We start from the raw sequence: 25,297 nt of genomic DNA, 5'->3' as shown, positions 1-25,297 counted from the left end.
CATTTTCACTGAGAGGACGAATGATAGCCATTGACAACGGTGATCCACCAACACACTGCTTGCCATAGGAGGAACCTTGCGTGCGTGAAGAAGAAGACAGGAGGAAAGCAGACATTCATAAGACCAAGCATCTCCAAAACTCCAACATATTCTCCATTACTACATAACAAGTATTTATTTCATGGTCTTTTATTTTTTGCAATTCAAACTGATAATCATAATTGATATCCTGACTAAGAATTACAAGATAACCATAGATTGCTTCAAGCCAACAATCTCCGTGGGATTCGACTCTTACTCACGTAAGGTATTACATGGACGACCCAGTGCACTTGCTGGTTAGTTGTGCGGAGTTGTGAAAAGTGTGAATCACAATTTCGTGCACCAATGCCTCAACAAATTGTGCTTTTCTGTAAAATTTTTTATGTTTGGGGCATAGACTTCATGGGTCCATTCCCAAATTCTAATGGTTATTTTTATATATTGTTAGCTGTGGATTACGTTTCCAAATGGGCGGAAGCAATTCCTACCCACACTGATGATGCTAACACTATTGTTTTCTTTGTGAGAAACCACATTATTTGTCGCTTTGGATCACCATGAGCAATCGTGAGCGATCAAGGCACCCATTTTTGTAACAGGAGACTAACAGGATTAATGAAGAAGAATGGGATAATTCATAAGGTTGCAACAGCCTACTATCCTCAAACTAATGGACAAGCCGAGGTGTCAAACAGAGAGATAAAGCGTATCTTGTAGAAGATAATCAAACCTCATAGAAGAGACTGGAGCACCAGGCTACAAGATGCACTCTGGGCATACAGAACAGCATACAAAACACCCATTGGGATGAGTCCTTTCCAGTTACTTTATGGAAAAGCTTGTCATCTCCCTGTTGAAGTAGAGCACAAAGCCTTTTGGGCAGTAAAGGAGTGCAACATGGGAATTGAAAAAGCCGGAGCTGAAAGGAAGTTGCAACTGCAAGAACTGGAAAGCCTTCGCCTAGAAGCTTTTGAGAACTCAAGACTATACAAGGAGAAGATGAAGGCTGTACATGATTAGCACATCAAGAGAAAAGAGTTCCAACCTGGGGATTTAGTCCTCCTTTACAAATCTCGACTGAGGCTCATGCCAAGCAACTTGAGACAAGTTGGGATGGTCCATACAGAGTAGAGAAGGCCGAACCATACGGAGTTTATCACCTAAGCCATCCTTCAAGCTCTGAGCTTATCAAAGTTAATGGACATCGTTTAAAGCTGTACCATGGCGAGAAGCTGAAGAAAAACAAGAAGCTCGAGATCTTCCTCTTGGAAGATCCCCACTAGCCGAAGCCTGAGCTAGTGGAGCGTCCAACTTACGGATGTTAAAGCAAAGTGCTAGGTGGGAGACAACCCACCATGGTATGATCGTTCTTTTCTTTATTCTTAGTTTTCCCTATTCAATAACTCTTCTCTTTATTAGTGCATTTTGTGCATCTGTATTTACATATTTTATTTAAAAAAAATAAAAATTTTCACGCGACGCGACCGCCTCATTGACGCGTCCGCATCGCAGGAGATGGAAGAAAATAATAAAACGAACAGAGAGTCCCGCAAGAGCGTGGCTGGAGGCGTGCCAGTAGCACAAATCGCCCCACGTGACCGCGTCGCCGACGCGTCTGCGTCAAATGGGAACATTGGCCTCCCACGCGACCGCTTCACTCACGCGGCCGCGTGCCTTGGAATTCAACGTAAAAATGGTGCACAACCGAAAGTTGTGCTAGAGTGGTGCTGGATTGGTGCTGAATGCACAATTCTTCCCACGCGGCCACGTGACCGACGCGACCGCGTCATATCCTTCTAATGGCCACTCACGTGATCGCATGCCCCACGCGAACGCGTCACCCCAGATTTGGCAAAAATAAAATTTCGAACTGAGAGTTGTGCGAGCGCGAGGCTGCCATCGCGCCAGTAGCATGAAACGGGTCACGCGACCGCGTGACCGACGCTACTGCGTCAATTATTATAAGCGCAATTTACGCGACCGTGTGCCCTACGCGGCCGCGTCCCCTGCGCCGCACAGCTTCTCTGATTTGCCAATTATCTTATCTTTTTTTTCCCCAAATCCTATTTTCTCTTTTCCCTCCTTATTTCTTCTTTCTCCCTTCTTCCTTCTTTCTCCCTTTCTACTCTCTCTCCCTCTCTCATTCCCATTAACAAGGTTTTCTTTTCTTCTTTCTCCCCCTTACTTTTCTATTATTCTTCTTATTTTCAGATGTCACCTTCTTTTCTTTTCTTTTTACTTTCATTATCCATATTTTCTTTTTTCTTTCTTTTTCCTTTTTACTTGGTGTTGGAAATTTAATTGAGTCATTATTTCTCATTATATGCTTGTGGATCGTTGTAAAATTGTTTGGCAATTATATATTACCTTTTTAAAGGGTTGCTTGCATGTTTACTTTAATACTTTCTATACCTTATTTACCATGCGTGCTATGTGTTTGTGAAAAGGCCAATATAGCATTATGCATTTTTCTACATTATTTTATTCTACTATTAAATGGTTGTTTTTCACAAAACCCCTTTTATATTTTATTCATTGAAAATAATTGTCAATACAAATGTGATGGTTTGTTACAAGTGATGCTTGACCTATGCTACTCATGCCTTTGCCAGCATGCCAAGAAACATCTTGCATCTAATTACCCAAACATGCACTTGCTTTATTCCCTTTGATGAACTTTTCACATGTAGTCATGACCATGTGTTTACTTCATTCATCTTTAATGTGCATTGATTGCCACCCATACCATCATATTCATTGCTTTATCCCTTGACAATTTGACATACTTCCTCTTTTCTCCCTTTCAGGATGGCCACCAAGAAAGGAAAAGAGAAAGCTACTCCCAAACCACCAGTAAGAAGAGGAACAAAAAGAGCATTAGTGGCAGAGCCCTCTTCAACTGCGGTTAAACCCTCAACAAAAAGAACTAATAGGATTATAAAGGTTGATGATAAATAAATAGCCTTCCCAACAAAGGACACTGCGCGATTTCCCAATCGCTACTGTGAGCAGATGTTCTCCATCCTGCAGAAAGGAGTTACAACAACGAATACCTTCTTCTCCTCCCAAACCATATTGCTACCTTTGTTGAGCCGCAAATTGCACAAAGACAATGGGGTTTCCTACAGAGACAGCCGAGGCAGGTCAATCTTTCTTGGGTAATCGAGTTCTACTCCAACTTTCACCTGCCAACCCTGCAGTCTGTCTTTGTCCGTCAGAAGCAAGTCCCCATTACAGAAGAGGCCATTCAAAGAGCTCTAGGTCTTCCCCCTATTCCAGAAGGATTGGACGCCTTTCAAGAAGCCGCACTTAAGCGCCAGATGTACCAATTTGACTGGGATGCCGTTCTCAGAGTTATCGTACTACCTGGCAGCCGTTGGATCTACGGATACCATCGTACCCGTCCTAAGGGAATATTGGCTTCAGTACTTACCTTGGAGGCTCACGTATGGGCACAGATCATGTCCCATTACGTCTTTCCGAGCACTCACGAGTCCTCCTTCACTGCGGACATGGCCGTTCTACTATGGTGCATCCTTACAGACCAACCTCTGAACCTACCAAGACACATCCGGAATTCCATAAGACACGTACAAATTGCGGGCAACTTACCTTTTCCCGCCTTGGTCTCAGATCTTGTCTCCGCAGCCGGAGTCTCCTACAGAGCTGGGGACACCAAAGCCATGCTCCCACGGGATGATCAGTATGTCCCTAACGGGAAATACATCAGACCTCCACCAGCCGCCACAAGCCATCCTACTGAACCGGTTGAAGATATTCCTTCTTCAACACCACAAGCACCTACAACAGACCAACTGCTCCATCAGATACTCGAAAGGTTGGATCGGCAGGAACACAAAGCTAAGATGAGAGAGCGCCGTAACAAGCGCCGATTCACATACCTCAAGGAGTTGATTATGGGAAAATTCAAGGACTCAGACACCCCGGATTCCACTTCCTTTACCAGCACAAGAAGCCATGATGGCCCCGACTGTGGAGATACTGCTACCAGCCCACCTTTGTTTTTGACAGATGGCACCGAGGACGGTGCAAAGCCTTAAGTGTGGGGAGGTCAGTCAGTAACTTACTTTCGGAGGTAATTTTTCTTCCCTAAACACCAATAAATTAGGATATTTAGTTAGTTTTTCTTTTGTAGAATAGGATAAATTGCATAGTAATAGATTAGTTGAATGCATGTTCTACTTGATTGAAAAGACAATAAGTTTCTTCTAAGACTCTATTTTTGGAACAAAATTTTACTAATTTTAATTAAAACTTTTATGTTAAATTTGCTTGAAGTTGTATTTGGAACATGATTTTTGAGCTAAAGAACACACAACCTGTGAGATTTGAGCCTTTATGCATGGTTACACTATTTAACCATAATTATTTTATTCTTGTGTGTTTACTTCTCTATGATTGTAATCTATATTTTGTTCCATCCTATATGTCCAATGTTTATTATATTTGTATGCTTGCATATGATTGAGGTCATTATTTGTTTAAACTCACTTATCCAAATTAAACCTACCCTTTCAATTACCTTTATTAGCCACTTTGAGCCTTTAAATCCCATTTGTTCTATATTTTACCACATTACTAGCCTTAAGCAAAAAAACAATTATATATCCCAAACTGAATCTTTGGTTAGCTTAAGATAGAATTGTGTATGCTAATTAAGTATGGGAAATTGTGGGAACAAAAGATAATAAGGGAATGTGTCATGATAATATAATGGGAATTTGGACACCTACTCATGTGAAACTATAAGAATTAAAAATCTATGTGCATTGATAAGCTATGTTTAATTTTATGTTTATGTTAAAAAAAAACCAAAAATATTCAATAAATAAATAAGGGGACAAAATTACCCCAATGCTAAGTTAAGAATTCAAAGATCAATGCATGTATGATAAAATTAAAATAAAAAGTTGATACACGAGTATGGAATGTAAATGGGAAATTCTGGGTAGCTAGGTATAAATTCTAAAGTTATATAGAATATATATAGGTTATGTTAAAGCTTGGGTTAATTAAAGATTCAGTTTATAAGCTCAGTTAGCCATATATGTATCCTTACCATTACCTTGGCCCCATTACAACTTTGAGAAGACCTCATGATGTTTGCATTGGTATATTAAATATTTTAAAATTACCCATTTTTAACTTTTCACCTTTAAAATTTACTTTTTACCACCCGTAACTTTTAATATTTCTACTTTAACCACCCTAACTTTTGGAAATTACCAAAATAACCCCTCAAACACCAAAATAATTACAACTTGCCCTTTTTAAGATCTAAAAGGTGTTCAATGTTCTTCATCACACTCAAAGTGTTCTTCGTGTTCTTCATAAATTTTTCAGATTCTTTCTCTATTTTTACCCGTTTTTCAATCTTTTCAGCAACCAATTTTTACCATAATTCAAAATAAAATTGCAGCCAACAAAGCCCCTTATTTCCGACTGGACTTCAACACCAATTCAACCCCAATTTGAGTCCTAGGGTTCGAAACTCTAGCAGCTACAAGAACATGCATTCATAGCTTGAATGTCATCAAATTTCATCAAATTTTCACCAAAATTTCAACAAGAATCACTCATATAAACAATAAATTTCAAGCATAACCAAACCATATCATAATCACACAACTCAAACATAATTAATCAAGATTAATTTTACCAAACCCTACCTTGATTTGCTGCCTCAAATCCGGTTACTCTTTGAAGTGTTCTTAAAGTACTTTTTCCTCCTAAAACACATCAAGAACAACTTTGAATCCATAAAACCTCAACTAACCAAACCTTAATCAACATGTTAGGAAGGGATTCCTCACTTTAAACGTGCTGGGAATTAAAGATTCTTGGCTCACAAGTCAAGCTAAGCAAGAGATCTAAGGAAGAACATCAAGAAAACACATGTTTTCAGCATACTTCCTTGAAAACAAAATTCAAAGGGGAAAGGGACAGCCATCTAACCTTATTTATAGCCTTGATAAGTTACATGGTTATGTAGAGGAAGAAGAGAGGATCAATTTGGTGAAATCAGAGTTTTGATTTTAGTTTTAGTTCAGAAGAAATCAAGCTTTGAAGATTTAACTGTCATGAAAGTTTCTCTCTTTTCTCTCGTGTAATTTTTGGCCAAAATGAAGAAATGAGATAGCCTTGGAGGTCTTGGGGTTGTAAGGGGAGTTGTGATTGGTTGTCTTGGAGGTGGATTTAAGTAATATTAAAATATCTCAGGTGTATAACTACTAAAACTAGATGTATCGGAACACTTGTAAAAATATCTCAAAAAATTCTTTCCTGAGCTACTAGAATAAATGACACTAGTAACATATTTAATATCAGAATATAACATGTATGATGAAGCATTAGCATTGCTAAAGTCATCAAAGAGTGCTGGTGCTAAGCTGCACCAGTAAAGTTTGAACCTGGTTAAATCGATTTCCTATTTTTAACTAAAACAGACCAGGTAACCTTATAATATCATTCAAGCATCTTCTAATACTAATATAATGATAGTATTATACTATTATCTCTCTTCTCTCATGAATCGTGTCCGGTTTGTCAAACAGATACTATTTACGAAAACTAGTATCAAAATTCCTAACCGATACGGTTCAAAAGCTAGGTTCTTCGCGACTGTGTTGTCGAACTTGCCCCAAAAGAGGTTCTAGCTTAAAAATGACATAATGCCACAAGGGTTGATGGATTGAGCAACTTCAGTGAGGTGATTTGCCTAGTCAAGCGAATATTGAAAGGTTTTGGTGAAATTTAACGAGCAGAAAGTAAATCCACAATGAAAATAGAACAACAAAATGTAGGGTACTAGAAATGTAAATGCTGAAAAGTAAAGGACAGAAACTTAAATGGCATGAAATGTAAGGAACTGGAATTTAGAGAGAAGAAATTAAAAGCAGGAATGTAAATGACAACGGAAAGTAAATTGCATGAAATGTAAAGGGCTTTGGGTGCTGGGAATTAAAGGAAGCAATAAATTCAAGGCAATTAAATGAACCTCAAGCAAATCAAAGTGAAGAATAACAAAGAGAAAGATTCATTAGGGATTGGAGATATCATAATCCATCATGAATCAATGGGTCTCAACTTCATTCTCAATCATATGAAGTAGATCTATGGCGGATTGAAATTAATTGAGTCCCAATTCCTTGCAACTCAATTTCTCTAATCACAATCAATTTGCTAATTCCTTGATCTAATTGTCATGAGAAGAGGTTAAGTGCATATCTCTTATCCATGAGCCACACAAACTCTCAAGATCTCAATTCCTCTCGAATAGTGATGATCAAGAGAGTTGTCAGAGATAGAGCTTCAATCTAATTTTCATGATTCTCCTTCTGAGGCTCACATAGAAATTCAGGGATCTAAAACCCCCTTCGGGTGTGAATCGATCAAAATGAAAATAGACGTTATCTCTTAGCTACAATAAGCGGATTGAGAAGAAGAAGAATTTCATTTAATCATGTGAATTACAATAGAGCTCCTCCCCCTAATGATGTGGGGTTTAGTTCATCATTGCTCAACAAAATCAAAAGGAAAAGAAAAGTACATGAAAGTAAAAGAAAGTACAAAGAAAATGATTCAGGGTTTCCCAATTAGGGTCCCTGCTTCCCAGCCTTCTTTCTAACTTCAAAATCTATCCTATTTATACACTTTCCAAATCAATCTTCAAGTCTTCAGATGTGGGCTTTGGCCTTAGTTGAAGCAAGTTAGGAGTGGCTCTTTCTGACGTTGACATAGGCGTTAGCTCACTAACGTTCATAAGTTTGCATGGGTGCCATTGAAACTGGAATTGGAATTGGAATTGGCATTGGCATTAGTCACGAACGTTAGTGCACTAACGGTGGCACTAACATTGCATGCATAAGCCCCTTTGGGCATTGCCACTGGTGTTGGTCACCAATGTTGGTGCACCAACGTTCTTCCTTGTGCGTACGCATCATGCCATGTGCGTGCGCACACTTGCAAATTTTCCCTTTGTGCGTGTGCACAATGCCTCATGCGTACGCACACTAGCAATTTTTTCAGCTCCAACTTGAAGATTTGTCGAAGACATTACTGTGCTAACTTTAAGTAACGTTAGCACACTAACATTGGCATCATATCTTGCTAGTAACGTTGGCACCATATATTGCTAGTAACGTGGGTAAGCCATCTTTGGGCCACCAACGTTGCTTCTTATGCTTGGCACGTTAGTGGGCAATGTTAGTGAGCCAACTTAGGCCACTAACATTGCTCACTCTCTTCCTTAGCAACGTTGATAGGCAACATTGGTGAGCCATCTTTGGCAACCAATGTTGCTTCTTATGCTTGGCACGTTAGTGGGCAACGTTAGTGAGCCAACTTAGGCCACTAACGTTGCTCACTATCTTCCTTAACAATGTTGATAGGCAACGTTGGTGAGCCATCTTTGGCCACCAACGTTGCTTCCCCTTCCTAGTGCCAACGTTGATGGGCAACGTTGGTGAGCCAACTTTGGCCACCAACTTTGCCTTCTCTTTCTCTGCTAACATTGATGGGCAACATTGGTTAGCCTACTTTGGCCACCAACATTGCCTCCTCCTTCTTTGCAACGTTAGCTATAGCGTTAGTGCACTAACTTTGGCAACTAACGCTATGGCCTCTGCTTCTTCTCTACCATTCCTTTGCTTCTCCTCACCTATCATCAACCAAGCAAATGCATCAAAACCTTGCCATAATCACAAGATATTGCATCATTCATAGCATCAAGTAAATCTTGCATTAATCTTATGAAAATGCTCATAAATAACAATGTTTAATTGAATAAAGACATGCATACATTTCTCATCCAAATGCTTACTTATTGCCTAAGAAAGTGTATGAAAGCAAGTAAAAACTAATGAAAAAGGCTTGTGAAACTAGCCTAAGATGCCTAGGCATCACCAGACGGGTGTTTAAAAGCTCAACCTAGAGCAAGCGGAATAACCACTACTGCTGCAACTACCCAGGCGTCACAATCACTGACCTGGAGCAAGCGGGACGAACCACAATCCTTGCTACTGCCCAGGATCTCAAACATACATTCATTCAGTCCAAATCAATCATCATTATCATTATCATATACATCATCAATCATCTCTATCAAACACAACATCAACACCATAGCCAATATGGCACAACAATAACCTCAAACTCACTAATCCTTATGCATATCAATCCATCACAATCATCAATAACACAATAATTCAATGCTTATCCTACGGTCAACTAACCTAAGTTCTCACGACATATTATATTTTAGTTACAAGAAACCGAAACCATACATTGGCCGATTCTCTGTTAATCCCGAAACATCGCAATTGACCACCGTTCCACAAAATCCAAGGCTCCAAACCTCTCAAATGAAAATTCAGCTTCCAAGGTTCACTCCCAAGCATTCAATTTCAACAATCCAATCTCCAATTTAACGTACACAATTTTAATCTAATACATACAATTCCATTCATAACCACAAATCAATAACTAAACATTACAAAATCAAAGTATTCACAAGGGATATGAGTTTCTTACCTTACTCACAGATGACATGGGCAAAACCCAGTGATTATCTATCACTAGAGTACTCCTAAACCATTAAAATCACAAAATCTCTCAAATTCTAAAACTCAAATCACGAAACTAAAAAGTGGAGGACTGGACACGAAATCAGAATTTTCTTACTAAATTGTTGGGTGAATTTTGTGGAGAATTTTGAGACAAATGCATGGCCGCTGACGGCTCGTCAATCGGAGCTCCGGATCGAAAGTTATGTGAGTTTGAATAGGAGGTTAGAGTTTGAAGCTTCTTCTTCTCCTCCTCTTTCTGTTCAACGTGTTTTCCCTGATTTGGGAAGGAAGAAGAGCTGTGCTCTTCACTTATATGTTGATTTGGTTGGGCTTTGGGTCCAATACAGGTCCGATTCGCTTGGTTCGGCCGGTTCGACCTAATTTTGGGCCAAATTCTTTAAAGTTAGTGACAAAATTCTTATTTTAATTAACTCTATCTCATTAAACTATGAAATTCTATTTTCTAATTTCTTTGATTAATAATTAATTTATTAAATAATTATTTACTAATTTTACGGATTTTACAGATATATTAGTCATCGTTTTTCCCTCGCTTTTGTCATTATGATTTGTAAGAGGGATAGGAGTTGTAATGAAATGTATGTATATAATATTTGTAAGTTGCTTGTGTAAGAAGTTATATATATATATATGTTTGTAAAGTGAAAAAGAACTTTCGTTTTTTAAAGAAAACAACGATACCGTTTCGAGTTAAAGGTTCATATTTTATTATTAAGTATATAGAAGTCATCGTAATATCTTCGTTATGATCAGAGTGATGCAACCAAAAGCGTAACATTCTGATAGTAAGAATATAACAATTTACCTAAATTTTATCCATTTAAAAAAATCTCATTTTTATTCACTTGTGATATTAGTGAAGGTCTCAATACTTTGTACTTCACTGTACCATCATCTCATATTTTTAGTTCTTGTGTTATTTAATTGCTAATAATAAAAATATTTTTTTTAAAAATTTATCCATCTTTAATCTATTCTCTTAATTTTTTTTACAGAATTTCTTTTCATAAAACTTTACCCGAATCAAAAGCGTATATTTTGAGACAAATAAAAGTATTTTATAGAATATAAAGTCTATTTTTTAGATCCAATCGTTGTAAATCGTTGGATATTCATTGGTTGAAATTTAAGGCTAGTCTTTAATCCTTTCAGAGTTTACCGTTTAATTAGTATGAATCTCGTGCTGATCAAATGCAGGACATGATGCTTAAAGAACCTAGCAACTATACCACTTATATTATACCTCATCACTGTTATTGAACAAAATCTGTTTAAATCCTTTTAGAGAAAAACTCAAAACAACCTCTGACAATTACTTCGAAAGGACAATGAGGTCCCTGTACCAAAAAAAGTTAATATTTTTTTTTGGCACAAGGGCTAATCAGTCCCAAAAAGAAAAAAGATCAGGAGCCAAATTGGATGTTTTTTTTTTTCTTGGGATCCTTGTTGTCCTTTCGAGATAATTGTCAGAGATCGGGTGGAGTATTCACTCAATGTTTTATTGCAGAATAATAATTTCTCCGGGAAAAGGTTGTCCTTAATAGTAGTGATCTCGACAATCGACAAAGTGGTAGTCAACGTTAAGGTGACCCTTCTTGTATCCAACCCCATCGGTGTCGATCTCTCTAAACACATTTACGTCCAAGTTGATGCCTCCATGGCCGCACTTATCCACTATTCTCACTGTTTTTGTATCTCCTGTTGCAGTGTTTGTTACCTGCATAACAATGTTATTAGCAATTATTATATTCTAGTATACGAGTATGTGTGAGTGCGTGGAAATTTAAATGGATGGCATAATATATATGTAAATTTGAAAGTTGGTATTTTCTCCGTACATGCAAATACATAGAGGAATAATGTTATACTTCAATTTCAGGTAGTTAAATACGTCTTGGTTATTAATATTAAAAAAAATGTTATTTGCCTTCATTTTTTTATATAATATTTTCTGTTTTTTCCCGAAAAATGGGTTTCCATATTTTTATTTAAAATATTCAGTTTAGAAAGATAAGAGTACTGCTTAAAAACAAATATTAAAAGAAAATTGATGTGGATTTAGAAAACTTATGTGAAGCTAATGACTCTTAATTTTTGAAGAAATCAATATAATTTGTCTAAGTTAATGTATATTTTATATTATAATACGTATTTTATACGAATAGCGGATTTCGATATCATAATTATATTAAAAAAAGATATGAAATTGTTTAAGTTGGATATATATATTGAAAACATACACAAAGACATTTGCCACAAGAAGGTTTGCCATGAGTGCCAACAGGTCCGCAGAAGGTGGCCCAGCCGTATTTACTGCGCCATGTGAGGGGCATGTTGGCGTACCAAGTAGAGCAGTAGCCCTTTGCAGCCGGCAAGTCCCAACCAATAAGATGAGGGTGGTACATATGGTAGGTTGCCATTACGTTGCGCGTACTTTGTCCGCGCACCACCATTACTGCCACCGCGCACCACAACAATGCAAAAATCAAGTGCCTTTCCATAATTTTTTGATCCATTCTTTGATGTGCCCTATTTTGAAATTTTGTTCTTGTTTTATGTGCTTTGAGTTGAAAATGTTACGTTGTGCTCACGTGCTGCTTCTATTTATAGCCAAAAACACAAAGCAAATTAAAAATACAAGTATGCTAGTAAACTTTAGTTTATAATTTTTAATTTGCCTCTTGGAATATGTGTATGTTAAGTGTGAACGATTCTAACCTTATATATTAAAGTAAACTAGCTATAGGTAGTATTGATCATCACCATGCCCACAAGGTGATATAAAAGCGCAAAAGGCAAAAGAAACTGCAATATAGAAATAATCAAATTGACAATGGACATCTCTTATAATGTGGTAAGTGATAACTTAATGTTACTTTATCATATCATCTTCAATAGCTAGAACAAATTGTTAGTGTTTATATATATATATATATATATATATATATATATCTTCAATTTCACATACATTATTATTATTATTATTATTATTATTATTATTATTATTATTATTATTATTATTATTAGGCGACGTACACTTTTTATCTTCCGGTAATGCTAGGTAAACAAAAAAAAACAGCGAGAATTTACTTTATTTAGCATTAATTAATTATCGCAACAATTAATGAATGCTAAATAAGGTAAGTTATGGCTGTTTTTGGCTGATTTTCTTTGGTTACCAAACATTTCCGTTATCTAAAACATGAATCATTTAGAAATTAATGACAATGTATGTATAGATTCGATTGTTAGAAGATTATTATAATATAATTTTATTGTGATCTAATCCTAATTACTGATAAATTATTAATGATTTGTATGTAATAATATATTTAATAGTAAAGTATCGTTTTTGTCCCCAACGTTTGGGGTAAATCCTATTTGTGTCTCTAACGTTTAAATCGTCTTATTTGTATCCCTAACGTTTGTAAAAGTGATTCAATGTTATCCTGCCATCAATTACACATCATGAGTGCTTTAGTTTGAGTTTTAAAAATCTCTTCTTGAAGTTAGAATACAAATGTTTGGCATAGAATCGATGATCTACTCCGAAAAATAGCTCATCAAATGTTGAAACTAATTCCTACAATATTTACATAATTCACTTTTCTAGGGACATAATTGAATCTAAACACAAATAGTGGGTATAATATTAAAATCGACCACATTCAAGTGAGACCTAATTGAGAATGATTACATCCAAATGAGAATAATTGAAAAATATGATCTGATTTGTTAGTATAATTGATAGTAGGATAACATTGAATCACTTTTATAAACGTTAAGGATACAAATAGGACGATTTAAATGTTAGGGACACAAATAAGACTTACCCCAAATGTTGGGGATAAAAATGATACTTTACTCTTAAATATATTATTACATATAAATTTTGGATACAAGTATTTGGCTTATTATAATTATTATGATTATAAATTTTGATTACCTAATTAATTAATCATCATATAATATTTTTTATAAATTATAAAAATTACAAGACATCAAAATTTCTTAAAACTCTCTTGATAAATTATAAGGAGAACGGATTACATGTACATATATAATACTATAGAAAAATTGAAGGGGTTAAAAGAAAAAGAAATAGGAGACTATAGTAGTACAAGATTTTCGCTACTTTGTGACATTTTTTTTTCTATTTTGTTGCAATTTAAAATCCAATGAAAATATTTTTGGGAATTTTACAAATCTCCAAAATTTGAAATGTGACAAACTTATTTTTGGCGATTTTATAAAACTTTTAGAATCTTTTTTGGTATCGGTTTAAAACCCCCTAAAATATCATATTCAATTTTAAAAAAAAATGCTACAAACTGAACAACAAACCCGTGTGCTGAATTAGAAAACCATGCCACACAATTCTATCATCATTTAAATTTAAGTTGACACCAATTAAAGCACTAAAATACATAATTAGACAATAGTTATCTGTTTCAAGCAAACCATATTCAAGTGGAAAGATAAAGATAAAAGCTAAGGATTTTACCCACTTGAAGTTTGTATTGGGTGGTAATGGCCTTGGGATAGGTGTTTCCAGTGGTTTTGCAAGCTCTACTCCCTTGTATTCTTCTTTGAATTCTTCCACTTCTTTACAAACTTCTTTGACTTTGTATCCTCTTCGTATTCACTTGGGGAAGATTCTTCAATCTCAAAGAATTCACTTGCGGATGCAAGTTCATTACTAGGAGAGCTTAATTCATGATGATCATTACCAAGGGAACTTGCTTCTTGACCTTTTCCGTCTAGTTCTTCATAAGATATATGCTTCGGGGGTTGCGCACTATCCTCCTTAGCATCAACTGAAAGCTGCTTGGCAGAATTTTCCACAATTCTTAGTTCCCATGGAGGTTCAGCATCTCCTAAATCTTAAACCAATTCTTCTTCTTCGATAATTACGGCTTCCTCCAATTGTTCCAATACAATGTCATGCTCCTCACTGTCCACCGGAGTTTCTAGTGTCTCCTTCATGCTACGTTCTTCATTAAATTCTCCACATGAAGCCATGGGAGTTCCTTGAGTGTCCGAACATCGAAAAGCTAATCGATTGATCGCTTGATCCAATTGGTGAAGGATTGCATGAAATTTATTCACTGTTTCCTTGAGACGTTCCTGTGATTCTCAGGTTGATGGATATGGACATGGTGTATATGGAAGTGGTGGTTCTTGGGGGTAATTGGATTATAATTGGAGTGGGTAAGGGTTAGGGTCATATGGATGTGAATGGTGGTGGTTGGCTTGTGAGTGTGGTGGTTCATAGCTATGTTGAGGAGGTGGGTTATAGGCATATGATGGGGCTTGTTGGTAACCCCAAGGGGGTCTACCATATCTATCATATTGGTACGCACCTTGGAATGGCTCTTGACCATAGTAAACTGGTGGAGGTCGGTTGTCACGAGAAGGTCCACCGTAACTATTGTCTTGGCATGCATTGTAGAATGGTCGTTGTCCATAGTATCTTGGAAGGTGTTGTTCCCGAAAGGGTTGATCAGATCCTCGGGGCTCCTTCCATCTTTGATTGTTTCGACCTTGATGCATGTTCCTGTTATAGCTCCCATTTCTTGCAACAATATTAGAACCAAACTCAAAGCGACGGGGGTGAGAACTCATAGTAACTAATAAAAATTAAAAACAAAAATAAAAAGAAATAAACAAGCAAAATAAAATATTTACAATAACCAATATTAAGGCACACGTTTGCAATTCCCCGGCAACGGCGCCATTTTTTGACGATTAGATTCTTGCTAGTAAAGAAATTCATAAAAATATAATCACGTTGCAAGTATAGTTTCTAAACCAACAGAGAATCCTTTCGTACAAAAGTTTGGTTGTCACTTAAGCGAACACAATCATATTTATAACCGAAGTATTTAAACCTCGGGTCGTCTCTCAAGGAATTGCAGGGAAGTATGATTTATTATTGGTTATGGAAAAAGGTGTATTTTTGGGTTTTTGAAATAAGGAACAAATAATTTAAATGGCAAGAAAAATAAATTAATAATTATAAAAACTCTTGGCAAGGTATAAGAACTGGAAATCCCATCCTAGTTATCCTTATCAGGTGTGATGAGAATTGTTTATCACTCCCACTTAGTTAACCCTTACTAAATAAAGGAAAGTCAAGTGGACCAATCAATTTGATCCTCAAGTCCTAGTCAATTCCTGTGGAAAGACTAGCTTTAGAGCGATCCAAATCAATCAGCGAAAATTCCAATTTTCAATCAATTGCTGAGTTTGATAACTCAAGTGTCACCAATTACTTAACCAGAGCCAAAAGGAGAAAAATATAAATTATTTTGAAAGCATCATAAATAGAATAAAACAATCATAAATCTGAAATACCTCAAATTATATTAAATAGAATATTCAAATCTAACATGAAAAGAATCATAAGCCAATTTGGCAACATAAGTAATTAACAAGTAAAAGCATTAGAGTAACTAAAAGTAGAAAAGAAACATAAAATTAAAGTTGGAAACATTGAACCTAGAATGGAGTAATAACCTTAAAGTAAAAGAAATCCTAATCCTAAATCCTATGAGAGAGGAGAGAGGCTCTCTCTCTCTCTAAAACTACATCTAAAACCTAATAATTGTCTATTCTGAATGTTGTATGAATTGTTGTTATTGATTCCCCCATTCTCTGGCTTCTATTCTGTGTTTCTGGACTTGGATTTGGGCCGAAAAAGGGTCCAGAAATCGCTGGGGGCAACTTCTGCAATTTTCTGCACGTGGCGTCCGTCACGCGTGCGCGAGGGTCATGCGTTCGCGTCATTTGGAGTTTTTCCTTGTCACGCGTACGCGTCAGTCATGCGTACACATCGCTTGCGTTTTTCTCTAGGCACGCGTCCGCGTCGTCCACGCATACGCGTCACTGCCATTTCGCGCTAGGCACGCGTCCGCGTCTTCCACGTGTACGCGTCGCTGCCTTTTTCTTCAAAACTCCATTTTTGTGCTTTCCTTCCATTTTTGTACGTTTCCTTTCTGTCCTCTAAGCTATTCCTGCCCTTTGAAGCCTGAAAATACTTAACTCACAAATCATGGCATCGAATGGTAATAAAGGATAATTAAAATTAATATTTTTAAAGCATAGGAAACATGTTTCGACATATATCATAAAATAAGGAAGAAATAGTAAAACCATGCAATTCATATGAATAAGTGGTTGAAGAATTGATAAAAACACTCAATTGAGCATAAGATGAATCATAAAATAAGGGTTTATCACTTTGGCGTGCCATGCCCAGCTCTTGGCGTGCCACGCCTATGTAAAGGCTTTGGGTGTCCTCTTTTGAAAAACTATGCTGGCGTGCCACGCCCATGTAAAATTTTCAAACATGCTTCTCTGGAAATCATAACTGTCGTGCCATGCCCAGTTTCTGGCGTGCCACGCCCATATAGAGGACTTGAGGATCCTTTCTGGAATTCAATACTGGCATGCCACGCCCAGCTCCTGGTGTGCCACGCCCATTCATTTTTGTGGCATTTGTTCCACGTGGCACGCCAGTTTCTCACGCCCAGCTTGTTTTATTGTTTTCTTCCCTTTTTGTTGCTCTTTTCCACTTGAAATTCAGCACAACCCCATTTCAAAGCAATGTACCATAATATTCATCATTTAACTCATGAATTGAAATGATCAAATGAGATTATGCTCTTTTATGGTCCTTTTTATGCAAGAAAAATGGATAAATGATGCAAGTCATCACAACACCAAACTTAAGCTTTGCTTGTCCCAAGCAAATCAATGTGAGTAGTTCTTAGATAAATTGAGACTTGACCTTGAATGGATGCAAAACATTACTAAGGATGAGGTTAAGTGTTTAACACATGAATATTTTTGTTTCAATGTCACAAGGAACTTCTAGATCCTTGAAGGTTCTTCCATGTATAAGCTTCAGGGGCCCTTTTTATTGATTGTCACCTTGAAGTAGCAAGAGTTATTTCATTCTCTTTTGGTTGTTCTTTCCTTTTCACTTTTTCTTTTTCATTGACCACGACTTTAAATGTTTTGTCTCAAGACAACCCTTTAGGTAGGCTTTCAATTAGCACTCCCAAACCAGTTGGCTTTAGGGTACTAAGTGTTGAAACACCCCTAAGAATTTACTTACCTAGGTCTCTTCTTGACACATCTTCACCATAAGCATATACTAGGTTTTCTAACTCTTTTGAGCTATTTCGTGTTTCTTTCCATCCTAGTAGTTGATGCTCAGAGCCTTGGGTCTTTATTGCTTACTACTTCTTGGTTCTATGGATAGTCAAGAAGCACCCTTTTGCCTCTACTTGTCATACCTTTCAAGCCTAGTTGATTCAGTTCATTCAACGTTCTACACTTAGTTTCTTATCTCTTAGTTTTTGAACAGTCCCACTTAGTCTTAGTCTCTTTTGTTCTCGTTTTTGTAACAACTCACAACAACTCTTATAGAAACAAACTATGCTTTTATTGATGTTGATGAAACTTGAACTAACATTGCAGTTTCTTTCTTGTAATTCAAAGGACTCATAAAAGACTTCAGGACATAAGACTAAGCATTAAAACATAAACTATCCTAACACTGTAACTTATTATTAAGCAGAAATTAAAAAATAAAGAAACTAAACAGAAATTCAGTAATTTGAGAGTGTCAACCATGGAACTCAACAACCTTGAGCAGCTATAGTTCATTGGCCCTTTTCCTTTGTCTTTTTTTTTGGAAGGGGAGGAGTCATCACCATCCTTCTTGGAGGATTCTTCTTGTGCCTTTTTATCCTTGGGCTTCCAAAATCCTAGCCTCCTCATGTAATTTCTTTCATCTTCCTTGTGCTTGGCCAGAATTTCCTCTTGTCTTGCACTCAACTCCTCCGTTCCTTGCATGAATGTTGGGTATCCAAGGTTTAAGGCAGCCACAGCATTACACAAGTGATTCAGCTTCGCTTTTGTGTTGATATCATATTGCCTCCTTGAAATAGTTCTGGCATCATAAAGATTCCTGAACTCAGTAAGGTTCCTCTGCTGCCATTTATTTTTCTCCACTATCTTGTTGAGTACGCTTTGCATCTCTCTCCAGTCGAACTGTTCTTGCTGCACCTTCCTCATGTGCCCCAAACTCCCTTGGAGTTGTTGTATGTTCTCATTCACTTGGTCCCATTTCTTTTGTTGATCCTTAAGTTGGTTGACATCCTCTCTCAAATGGTGTATGTCTCCTTTCATTTGGTGTATATCTTGCTGCAATTGCTCCCAGTTGAGACCTTCAAGAAATTGTTGGTATTATTGGTATAGTGGTGGTTGAAGTTCTAGGTAGTGTGGTTGCTCTTCTTGTTGTGGTTGCCCTTGTGGCACATGAGAATGAGCTCTATACTCCCTTCTTCTCTCAAGTGGGTTGACAGCCACCACTTTGGCCATCTTCTTGGCAGTTATGAGCTTGTCTTGTTCTACCAGCACCTCATCAATAATCTTCTTAACCCCTGCTTCATCACATAGCCTTTGGATAATGCTGGGGAAGGCCAACCTTGTGCTATCCTTAGTGCTTTTTAGCACCCTATTGATGTTGTTGGCAATCATCTCCCCAACATTCATATTTTCCCCTTTCATGATGCGGTATATGAGCACAGTCCTTTCCACTGTCACCTCAGAAGTGTTGGAAGTAGGATTGAGAGATCTTCTCATAAATCCAGCCACCCTCTAGCTTGGGGGCTCAAATCCCTTCTTCTCAGCTGGTTGGGTCTCCCATCTTTGTCATTTATCCATTGCACATTTAACACACAAATCTCATTGAGGATTTCATCAAATCTTGGGTCTTCTTACTTCATTCTTTCTTCATAGCTCCAAGTGGAGCTTGTTTTCTTCACCATGAGCATCCTGTCTATGTTAGAGGGGCTGTAGTCAATGGTTCTCCCCCTAACATAGCTAAGATATTGCCCTAGCTGAGGCACAGCATTGGCGTAGAATTCTCTAACCAAGCTTTCCACCACTGTCCTAGGTGGGTTGCACAAGAGTGCCCACCCTCTGTTGTTGATTTTTCTATTGATCTCAGGGTGTTCATTCCTTCCCAATTGGAAGCCAACCTCTGGAATAATTTGCCTCTCACTTACTTAACCATAAAATTAGTTTTGGTTGAATGAAGAGAGGAACTTGTGTTCATCGTAGCTTGAGGATCCTGAGGTTGGTTCCTTGGTCTTTTTTTTCTTTGATGATGAGGCTCTTGGTGGTGCCATTGGGATGAAGAATGAGTGTTTGAAAGGTTAAAGAGAGTTGAAGAAAGTTGCAAGAGAACAAGCAAAATACAGTTTTGGTCCATCACCAAACTTAGGACATGATTTTCCCTAATCAAGTAGAAGAGGAAAGGTAAGGAAAAAAGGAAGGAGATGAGAAGAAAGAAGGAATTGTGTGGGTTCTTTTCATGTGTGAAGTTGGGGTTTGAAGTGTGAGGAGAGGTGGGAAAGTAGGGGGTTTTTATAGGGGTGGAGAGTGTGGTCTGAATGGTGGGAAGTGAAAGCAATTCAATGTTTTCCCACTTAGGGAGTGGCGCCTAGCGTGGGAAGAGGCGCCAATCCTTATCCTTCTTTGCTTCCTACATGTGTTGAGTTCTAAAGTGCAAGTACACTTTGACTTCTTGCTTTATGAGCTATCAATCATGTGGGCCCGATTCTCTCTCTTGAAAATAAAACCGAAACCCCATCAGTAATGACAAAAGAACCCCTCACATTCCTTGTAGTGTTAATGAAATTGCAACTGATGAGTGTCCCTTGAGACACCAAACTTTAATTCCATTGCATCTAATAAATTGTGTTCATCATTGGGTTTTTAATGTGTTCATAAGGATGAATTAACTTTAATCCTTTCACATTCTTTTGCTTCTAACCCCTTCCGAACTCATTTAGAACCAAATTTCATGCATTTACCAATTTATTAAATGCTTTCAACTTGAATGGTATTAGGCTTGCTAGGTGATCTTCGTATGGTGGTGGCCACATCAAACTTAATCTCTGGGCTTACTTTCAACTTTAATTTGTTCAAATGGTTGTAAGCCTAGATTAAGTGGATTGGTGGCCACACCAAACTTAGCTTTTTAGCTAGTTCTTAGCCCGATTACTCATCATCAGTGAATCTATTCATAAAATTGCACTTTTAGAGAAAAAGAAAATAAATTGAAGATTTCCTAACTACCAAAACTGATATTTAAACTTCATAATCTACCACCTTCAATCTACCTTTAGGAAGCAATGAAACAATAATATTAAACTGAAACTTAAACTACCTAAGTTGACAATTTTAAGCTATTTCTAAGAAAGCAATAAATCAAAAGGACATAAAGTGTTGGGGTGCCTCCCAACTAGCGCTTCTTTATCGTCACTAGCTTGACGTTCTTCCTTCCTTAGCTGAGGTTGTAGCTCACTCTCTTCTCATCCAGTGAGTCTCCCAAGTAATGCTTGAGTCTATGGCCATTCACAGTGAAAGTTCTTTGTGTTTTGTCCTCCATGAGCTCTATATGACCATAAGGTGATACCTTGAGGATGGTGAAGGGTCCAGACCATTGAGACTTAAGCTTCCCTGGAAAGAACATGAGTCTTGAATTATACTGCAGCACTCTCTAACCTTCTATGAACTTTCTCCTTGCTATCCTTTGATCATGCCACCTCTTTGTGTTTTCCTTGTAAATCTTTGCATTCTCATATGCTTGATTCCTAAACTCTTCCAACTTATTGAGTTGCATTAGCCTCCTTTCTCCAGCAGCTTGATCATCAAAATTCAGCATTTTTAGAGCCCAGAATGTTTTATGTTCAAGCTCAACTGGTAAGTGACAAGCCTTACCAAACACCAATTGGTATGGAGACATCCCAATGGGTGTTTTGAAGGCTATCCTATAGGCCCATAAGGCATCATCCAGCTTTTTAGACCAATCCTTTCTTGAACTTTCAACAATTTTTTCAAGAATTCTTTTGAGCTCCCTGTTTGAAATCTCAGCTTGCCCGTTGGTCTGTGGACGGTGTGGAGTTGCCACTTTGTGCTTCACTCCATATTTAGAGAGGAGTGCTTCAAGTTGCTTGTTGCAGAAGTGTGTTCCTCCATCACTAATGAGGGCTCTAGGAACTCCAAATCGGCTAAAGATATTCTTTCTCAAGAAGTTCATCACAACCTTGTTGTCATTTGTTGCTGTGGCTATGGCTTCTACCCACTTAGACACATAATCTACAGCCACCAATATATAATTGTTTGAGTAGGAAGATAGGAAAGGTCCCATAAAATCAATTCCCCACACATCAAACAATTCTAATTCCAGTATAAACCTCTGTGGCATCTCATTTTTCTTGGGTAGATTGCCAGCCACTTGGCATTCATCACACCTTGATACTAATTCCTTTGCATCCTTGAACATGGTTGGCCAATAGAACCCACATTGTAGCACCTTGGCTGCAGTTCTTTCCCCATTAAAATGGCCTCCATATGCAGATCCATGGCACTGCTAAAGCACTTCCTGCCCTTCATCTTGTGAAATATACCTTCTCAAGATACCATCAGCATACTTTTTAAACAAATAGGGCTCATCCCAAGTATAGTGTTTATCATCTTTGATTAGATTTCTCCTCATGTGTCTGTTGATGTTAGTTGGTAGTTCCCCAATAGCCTTGAAATTGGCTATGTCTACAAACCAAGGGGCTTCTTGTATCATCATCAACTGCTCATTAAGGAAGCTTCCATTCACTGCAAATTGATGTGCATCATCTTCTTTTTGTGGAATCCTTGAAATGTGGTCAGCCACTTTCTTTTCTGCTCTACTCCTATATTTAATTTCAATGTCGAACTCTTGGAGTAGCAGGATCCACCTTATTAGTCTTGACTTGGACACTTGTTTGGTAAGCAAATATTTGAGTGCTGCATGATTAGTGAATACAATTACTTTAGAGCCAATAAGATATGATCTAAACTTATCAAAAGCAAAGACAATGGCAAGTAATTCCTTCTCTGTAGTGGTAGAGTTCCTTTGATTCTCATTGAGGACTTTGCTGGCATAATAAATAACATGCACCAACTTGTCTCTCCTCTATCCTAAAACAGCACCAACAGCAAAGTCAGATGCATCACACATCAGCTCAAAGGGGAGATCCCAGTAGGGTGGTGCCATGATAGGTGCAGAGGAGAGTTTGTTTTTAAGTTCTTCAAAGGCTAGAATGCACTCTTTATCAAAAACAAAAGGTACATTAGAGACAAGCAGGTTGCTCAAAGGTTTGGCAACCTTTGAGAAATCTCTAATGAACCGCCTATAGAAGCCAGCATGTCCTACAAAACTTCTAACTGCTTTGATTGCAAGGTGAGGGTAACTTTTCAATCACCTCCACCTTAGCCTTATCCACCTCTATGCCTCTTTTTGAGATCTTGTGGCTAAGAACCCCCCCTCTGTAACCATAAAGTGGCCAAGAACCATAAGGTTGGTTTCTTGGCATCTCTTTAGCACCATGGCTAAGTGGTGCACGCAGTTAGAATATGAATCACCAAACACAGAGAAGTCATCTATAAACACTTCAATAAATCTTTCAATTATGTATGAAAATATGGAGAGCATGCACCTTTGGAATGTTACAGGTGCATTGCACAATCCAAAGGACATTCTCCTATAAGCAAAAACACCATAGGGACAGGTAAATGAGGTATTTTCTTGATCCTTAGGGATATGAATTTTACCCACTTGAATGTTGTTAAGGATGATGGTGACTTAGGCGGAGAGGTCTCCAACACCTTTGGCAAGCTGATTTCAAGCTCCACTCCATTGTGCTCTTCTTTGATAACTTCTACCTCTTTGCAAGCTTCTTCAGTTTTAACCTCGTCCTCTTGGTAGCTTTCCTCCAATTCAATCTCTTCTTTATTGCTCACCAAGGGCATGGGAGGTTGTGCTTCTTCTTCTTTAATCTCCATCTCTTGATCAACCTCTTCCAAGTCTTCAACCACTTCTTCCTCTTTAATAATTGCTGCTTTGTCCAGTTGTTTTAGTATAAAATCATACTCATCCTTGATGATTTCCTTTCCATGACAGCTCCTTTCAACTATTCCTTCATCTTCAAGGGTCTCTCTTACCTTCACCCTTTGGTCCTCCTCTTGCTCTAAGACAAGATCAGGCTCCTCCTTGTTGTTTTCCTTCACTAATTCTTCAACCACTCCTTCGACTTCAAGGGTTTCTACTACCTTCATCTGTATGGCCTCCTCTAGCTTCTTATGAAGTATGGATTCGCGAAGATGATTCCGTCTTTCTTGTTCCATATCACTAGCATAACTGGGATCATCTTGCTCTTGGATTGATGGATGTGGGTGCTCTTCCATGGAGGGTGGTGATGGGATGGGAAGATTATTATGTGGTTGAAAAGGAAGCGCACCGAAGCTTGAGGGTTGAATATTGGAGGTAGAGGGTTGATCCATGCGGGATATAAGATTTTGGAGTGTAGAGGTGAGACCAATGATATTAGAGATGAGTGTGTTGTTATCCAATGGAGATGGTGAATATTGAGGTGGTGGTTTTGGGTGTGGTTCATATGGTGGTTGGTGTGGTTGATGTGGGTTAGGGTCACGTGGGGTGTTTGGTGGTAAGGTGCTTGTGAGTATGGTGGTTCAAAGGTATGTTGGGGAGGCGGTTCATAAGCATAAGGCAGGGCTTGTTGGTAAGGGGTCCACCATAACTATTATCTTGGTATGCATCACAGAATGGTTGTTGGTTGTAGCTCATTGGAGGGGGTTGTTGCCAAGAAGGTTGATCAAATCCTTGTGGCTCCTCCCATCTTTGATTCTTCCAACATTGATGCCTATTTTCATTATAGTTTCCATTCCTTACAACAACATTAGAACCAAACTCAAAGCGACGGGGGTGAGAACTCATAGTAATTAATAAAAATTAAAAACAAAAACAAATAAACAAGGAAAAGAAAATAAAATAAAATAAAATAAAATAAGAGAAAATGTTTGAAAAAGATTTGATTTTAAGATTAGAAAAGATAAGATAAGTTAGGTAAAAGAAGATAAGTTTTTAAATTAAAAGGTTTTGAAATTTAAATTTTTGAATTTGAAAATTAAATTTTGAATTTTAACTTTTGAAATTCGAATTTTTGAAAAAGTCAACAATATAAGATAAAGATTTGAAAAAGATTTAAATTTTGAAAATGTTTGATTTTTAAAATTTAAAATTTAAATTTTGAATTTTGAATTTTGAATTTTGGAATTTAAATATTGAAATTTGAAATTTGATTTTTAAAATAAGATAAGATAAGATTTTGAAAAAGATATGATTTTTGAAAAAGATTTGAATTTTGAAATTTAAAACTAAGATAAGATAAGATAAAAAATTTTAAAATAAAAATCTGAATTTTTTTTTTCGAAAAAATCAATTTAGAAGTAAATATTTACAATAACCAATAATAAGGCACACGTTTGCAATTCCCCGGCAACGGCGCCATTTTGAAGAACGAAACTCTCGCGCGATCTAGAATTTTCACAAATAAATTCCTGTTGTAAGTATAGCTTCTAAATCGACAAGAATTCCTTTCTTACAAAAGTTTGGTTGTCACAAGTAACAAAACCCAATAAAAATAATAACCAAAGTATTTAAACCTCGGGTCGGTCTTCTCAAGGAATTGCAGGGAGGTATGATTTATTATTGGTTATGCAAAAATGAT

The 25,297-nt window shown here is 37.3% G+C and overlaps 1 protein-coding gene across 1 annotated transcript; it reads right to left on the bottom strand.

Annotated features, from left to right (window-relative positions):
- Positions 1 to 11,187: 11,187 nt before the first annotated feature.
- Positions 11,188 to 12,070, bottom strand: LOC112776927 (pro-hevein). The gene is made up of 2 exons (XM_025821199.3): positions 11,891 to 12,070; positions 11,188 to 11,367 (listed from the first exon to the last, which is right to left on the bottom strand). Exons 1-2 carry the CDS (start codon positions 12,068 to 12,070, stop codon positions 11,188 to 11,190), a joined length of 360 nt encoding a protein of 119 aa, XP_025676984.2.
- Positions 12,071 to 25,297: the final 13,227 nt, after the last annotated feature.

The sequence above is a fragment of the Arachis hypogaea genome, chromosome 19 (genome assembly GCF_003086295.3).
Source record: "Arachis hypogaea cultivar Tifrunner chromosome 19, arahy.Tifrunner.gnm2.J5K5, whole genome shotgun sequence".
NCBI classification, from domain to species: domain Eukaryota; kingdom Viridiplantae; phylum Streptophyta; class Magnoliopsida; order Fabales; family Fabaceae; genus Arachis; species Arachis hypogaea.
The sequence above is the reverse complement of the archived record's forward strand: the minus strand, read 5'-3'. Positions and strand labels throughout refer to the sequence as shown.

Coding starts and splice junctions, on each gene's coding strand:
- LOC112776927 (XM_025821199.3), bottom strand. CDS start 12,070: ATGGCAACCTACCATATGTACCACCCTCATCTTATTGGTTGGGACTTG. Junction 11,368..11,890: donor CTTGTGGCAAATGTCTTTGT/GTATGTTTTCAA, acceptor ATTGTTATGCAG/GTAACAAACACTGCAACAGG.